This window comes from Abramis brama (assembly GCF_963993115.1).
Source record: "Abramis brama genome assembly, chromosome: 21".
In the NCBI taxonomy this organism is placed as follows: domain Eukaryota; kingdom Metazoa; phylum Chordata; class Actinopteri; order Cypriniformes; family Leuciscidae; genus Abramis; species Abramis brama.
In genome coordinates this window covers 14955199-14961197 of record NC_139983.1, presented here as the reverse complement: position 1 = coordinate 14961197, position 5999 = coordinate 14955199, and the positions used below count along the sequence as shown (strand labels likewise).

General features: G+C 40.4%; 1 protein-coding gene across 1 annotated transcript; it reads right to left on the bottom strand.

Annotated features, from left to right (window-relative positions):
- Positions 1-491: 491 nt before the first annotated feature.
- On the bottom strand, positions 492-4094 carry dio2 (iodothyronine deiodinase 2). The gene is made up of 2 exons (XM_084096190.1): positions 3506-4094; positions 492-2181 (listed from the first exon to the last, which is right to left on the bottom strand). Exons 1-2 carry the CDS (start codon positions 3722-3724, stop codon positions 1624-1626), a joined length of 777 nt encoding a protein of 258 aa, XP_083952316.1. The 5' UTR covers positions 3725-4094; the 3' UTR covers positions 492-1623.
- Between the last annotated feature and the right edge of the window lie 1905 nt (positions 4095-5999).

Sequence of the window (5999 nt, the reverse complement as noted above, 5' to 3'; positions counted from 1 at the left end):
GTTGGCAACCTCCCTGCTCCATCGTGCAGCATAGTGCTTTCCAAGGTTGAGACAGTCTGTGAATAACGTCTTAGCGGTCCAAATGGACTAGTTCCGCTCGGATAAGCGATGCCCGACCACAACAAGGGGTTCTGTTTCATGGTGCTTCCCAGGGACATACTCTCCCTGAGCCTTTGCTATTTAGTTATTGGCAGCCTTGAAGAAGCAGAAGTTCAGCCAGAGACCTCTGCGTCACATGCTTTGATTGTGTTGCACATGTTCAGACTCATCACTATGCGTTTCTGCAGACATATATAGTTAATGGGGGGAAAAAACACGTACTCCTTGACCCCTTACAGCTGGTGCATTTCCCTTTTTTATCATCATGCACTCGAAACATTTTCACCATCTGGAGTTCTCCACCCAACTTTTCCCCTCTCTTTTCAATCCAATCACCCCTCATTGAAATTTTCCAGAATCAAACACAAAAAACAGGGGGAAAGACATCGTAGTCAGCAGCAGTTCAGCTTTATTTTTTCTTGCCTTTTTCCTCAATAAAAGGAAGAGAACGGTTGTGGTACATGAGAACAGTTCTGTGAAAGAAAACTCAAAGCCTTCATAGTGATTCAGATTCAGAATGATTGTTTCAGCATGTTAGCAGTCGTGCCCATTTGGATCAGGACGGAGAGGTGTGGTCTCTCATCCAACCACAGACAGGACAGGGGACCATTTCATCTGTGATTTTCATGTGCACACCAGCACCGTATTGACCCAAATGAGCGACTGCGTATCCATCAGAGCATTAAAACATTTCTCTAACATTCAGGAGTAAATCAACTTTTCATCAGCTTTCCTGTACACTGCAGTGAAGGCAAGTGTCCGAACTAAACCCAGTGGCTGAGGCTGCCAGGAACATTTTCCCTTAATTTTTTTCCGGTTTATCAAGAGTGGTGAGATTGTTGTGATTGTTAAGTACAATACAGAGCGAATGACTAGCATTAGTAATTTTCGTAATGGAATGCTGAGAATGCTTTTATTATTGGTGCAAACTAACTGAACAGTGTATCAGGGATGTGAAAGCTGATGGCACATGGAATATGGAAAATGAACGATTGTCAGTTTAAGAGAGAACGGGAAAGCATTACAGGCACATAAACAGGCCACATATTAAAATAAACATTGAATGTCAATAAAAAATAAATTATTCTCTTTTCATAAAAAAGCTGGGTACTTGTGCTTTCTCTTCTGTTCAGCAATTTGGTTTTCTTTTGTAAGCAATATATGTCGCACAAAAATATTGCACACTTTTAACTCTACATTAATCGCAAAAGAACAAGTTATTAATAGTGCATCTACAAATTGTTTTGTTGGCAACAATATAATGTCAGAATTGAAGTGCAAACCACATGGTCAGTATTTAGTTTCTATGTTCATTTCATTTTTTTAAGTGGTTAGGAATGTAGGACACCTGCTGGTCATTTTAGACAATTCAGGAAAAAAACTTGGAGCCCAGCCCAAGTGTTTCCACCGGAGCCAACGTTAAACAGTTCCAAAAGCACCTTACCCTCGATTTCTCTCTGTCATACAAAAATAAAATCTTTTACCATTCACAGAAAAGGCTATTTGACCTCTTTATCCAAGAAATTATCGCTTGCCATAGCTCTTCTCTAGCCAGTGCAGAACATCTTTAAGGTTGTAGAAAAATGGACCCTTACCCCCAAGGTAAGCGATTTTATTCTTCTGTACGATGCAAACCCGCTCGTAGGACACACCGTAGGCTACGTTGGCGTTGTTGTCCATGCAATCGGCCACCAATTGACACTGAGGCGGCAAGGAGAAATGCTCCAGAAGTTTCCGGGCAGCAAACATCCTCTCCTCCAGATTACGGTGTTTCCTCACTTCAAACGAAAAGGGCTCATTGGGAGGAGCCGCCCAGCCGTCTGAGGGGTGAGCCTCATCTATGTAGACAAGTAGGAAGTCTGCCACATCCGAAAATTCCTCAACCATCCGCCGGAAAACCGGCAGCTGGCTTATAAATGGGGGTCAAGTGGCCGAGCCAAAGTTGACCACTAGCGGGCGGTCAGGAGACTCAAAGTCCAGCAAGTGGCACTCGTTGTGGGTTTTACCGCTGATGCTCCAGCGTCTGTTGATGCCGGGGACCTTCACCACCTTGGAGTTTGGAGCAGCCCCGCCTAGCTTCACCTGAACAAGACAGTTCCACATCCACATGTTAATATGTTTAAGGGTATCAGAATCAGAATTTTTCCTTATGGCCAGCCAAAGGATGAGTTATGTATGTATGGCTGGTCTCATGTCTACACTGAAATGAACTATTTTGCTTTAGCTTTGTGGGTTTATTGGCCTATGTAGTTATGGAAACTCAACTGATGTCACCAGGTTTGAGATCTCACATTCACAGTTGCATAAGTACAAAAAAAATTCTTCTAAAAATAATTCTTGGGGGCTTTGTCACTGCTCAAAACTGATAATGATGTTTTGGCCTTGCAACTTTTACCATCACCTGTTTGAACTTTTAAGCATCTTGTAGAAAATGTAGAGCACATGATTTCTTTGAGCTCACAAAAGAAGTAAGTTTGTAGTAAGATGCTTATGATAATGCCATTCTGTGACTTTATAAGGGCATATGAACTTTGGCTCTACATTACTAAACAGCTGGAAACACAAATATAAGTCATCCTATCACTGTGCCAAAAAAAATCTTTTAGTCTTTGGCATGTTATTTTGCCACTAAATGATTTCCTGAGGAAGACTTTGTAACCAAACAGCAATATAGTTAATGGTTGAGGACAATGAATGCACATTAAGCTAGTGTATTTTACCCCACTAGGTGATTTTTGATTGATTTCTAGTTAAAAAGTAACAGGAATGGGAATCCAGACATTTAATGAATTAAGGGCATTGACTCCAGAGGTCACTGACTGTCTGGAGGCCAAAGTTCATACACCTTTATAAGGATTAGAATTACAAGAAAAATTTGTCGTAATTTGAGGATGTACACCTAACTGTAAAAATGTGTTTAACATAAAAACATCTTTTCATTCATTTAACTATAATTTCCGTCTTTTGCATTCTATTTTATAAGTTTCCACTTGATTTTCTTTAACAGTGCGTGGAATTAAAGTGGTCGAAAAGTTATCACTTCAGCTTGTAACTTTGACTTTACTTCATTTAAAGCAGCAATTAGTTAAATGATTTGAACTTTATGCTACAATGTTATTGCATGTAAATATAACTAATTAAAATAACAACTGTAATTATTAAACAAAATGTATATTGACCTTATTGTACAGCATTTTCATCAACATTTAAAAAAAAAAAAAATCCATTTCACTACTTGTGTTCATTTGTAGTAGCATACTTTATATAAACATACTGTAACGTGGACACTAAATTCTAACCAGACATATACTTCATCTCAACATAGACAAATAAATCCCAAAGCCCTCTGAACTTGTGTGATGCAAACTCCACAGTGAACAGACCCAGTGTTGAACTGTCAGCTTACCTGTTTGTAGGCATCCAGCAGAAAGCTGTTCCATATGGAGCGCACGCCAGCTGTGGTTAACATGCGCTGCCACTCACCCGGGGAGCCCGAGCAGCTCAGGAGTGACACCACACGCTTAACCAGCACTATCGAATCATACAGCACGAAAAACAGGCAGTTGGAGAAGAAACCCGGCAATATCTGCAAAGTTACCAGGAGGTCCACACTAAGCATGCCCATTTCGCGCTGATATATAACAGGTGGCTAACGCGCACTTTTGCTTATTTAAGTTCACCTTTCCGACTCATCCTGGTCAGATATCATCTCTTCTTCCGTCCCCCTCCTAGGAAACTTTCATTCACCTAAAGAAAGCAGAGTCGACTTGAGGATGTGGGCGTTTGCGCGCGGTGAGCCCGAATCTGCGTCTCTCCAAGCATCAGGCGTCTTTACACACAGAAGAGCGCTAGTGCTAAACGTCCCCCTCCTTTCTGCTTTACAGTTAACCAAAGGCTACCCGTTGGGCAGGTTCCTGAATCGCTCTGCGTCTTTTTATACCCTAAATCATTCCGGGCTCTGAAATAAAGCCCGCGGGGCTGGTGGGAGCGTGACGTCATCACAAGGGATTTCTCTCCGGACAGGACATGCAACAAAAAGATGGAAACAGATTCGGTGCTTTTAAACGTCAGTTGGTTACAAAAATAGATTAGGTGTCCCTGCATAAAGAGATAACGTTTGCATGGATTTGCATGAAATTTATAAATGTGATTTAAAGTGATATAACGAGGTTTATTGAACACTCAGTTGATGTTTAAAATTAAACGACGAAGACAGACAGACAGACAGACAGACAGATAGATAGACAGACAGATAGATAGACAGATAGATAGATAGATAGATAGATAGATAGATAGATAGATAGATAGATAGATAGATAGATAGATAGATAGATAGATAGATAGATAGATAGATAGATAGATAGATAGATAGATAGATAGATAGATAGATAGATAGACTTATCGGCTTTCCTGTAGCTCAAACAGTAGAGCATTGGCGCTTGCAATGCCAAGGTCATGGATTCGATTCCCAGGGAAAGCAAGAACTGAGAACTGATAATAATGTAAAATATATACCTTGAAATGCAATGGAAGTCACTTCAAAGCATCTGCCAAATGGATAAATTGTAAATGTAGATAGATAGATAGATGCATTAAAAAGCCAGACCTGTCAGGACAAGCCAGAATATGTATTTATAACGATTAGATCATTGTAGATCAGCTGCAGATAAGTGGATGCTTATAGTTGTTGCGGTCAGAAACAAGCTCTGACGCACAACATTGAACGCAATACATTCTCACCCAGTGAAATGAGAGGCTGTGGCCTCTCCCACAAATATTTCTCCATTGTGATTGACAACGTGAAGTCGTCCTCAACAGTGTTTGCTCTTGTTTATCTCTAAGGTTCCCATTTCCTGCTAAACTGCTTCTACTGCTTAAGTCAGACAGATTCTTTACATCCAATGACCAAGTTCATCTGGAGGCAGCGATCAAAGCTCTTGAATCTCAGGGTCATCACCCTCAGCGTGAATCCAGATATGCGACGAAATGATTACGGCAGCACTGTCTCGTATCCCATTGACCCAGAAATTTCATCCAAGCCAATTAAGGTCAGCAACACAAGGATTCCTTTGTCCATTGGTCATTTGCATCTCAAACACACATATCAATCTCTACTTGTGTACACAGTGTTTACATGAGAGGCTGCATATAGTACTTTTCACCTTAGATCTTTGTCCAAAAGAAAACATGGAGGATAGCAGGGGATGGGGAAATTATGAAAATCTGTTTATCTTATACATCAGCGATTCCCAGATGAATGGTTCTGTAACAATAGCAGGATTGATGAATATTGCACTCCCTCCAGCCTACTTTCATGACCAGCTCCTGGCGGGTTGCTCTGACTTGACATTAACCTTGAAGTCTTACGACAGGTCGTCAGGTTTGTCTCCCTCGCTTGTGTTTGGGTGTTCGGTTTGTAGTGTTTGCTACTATAGTTCAAGAGCTTTCTAACTTTCCAGAGCCGTCCGGAAGAGAGCCAGCAAAGTGTCATAATTATGCTTTTCAGCTCAGCCTAATTCATGTGATACGATGGATTGTTGTTTTTGGAAATTAAGTCCTCAAAGAACTTCAAGCAACAGGACATTACAAAAATATGCAGAGCCATAAAGTCTATAATATGCTATGCAGTTTATGTTTACAGGGACATAAATATGTATATTGGCAAAAGTTGCCAAGAAATCCTTGCCAGAGCAGAATAATCATTCACTTTTTGAAGATTATTTTGAGACGGCACTTTTTATTTATTCTGCAAATCAATTATTTCCTACTTAAGCCGTGTTTGTAAAGCTTTTGTAATTGCTATGATGTTTCAGATCATTTTGGATAGAAAACATTTTACTTTTCACACCATAAACTAGATGCTTCCTTGTAATATCTTTTGGCTTTAGGGTCCCTTAGCA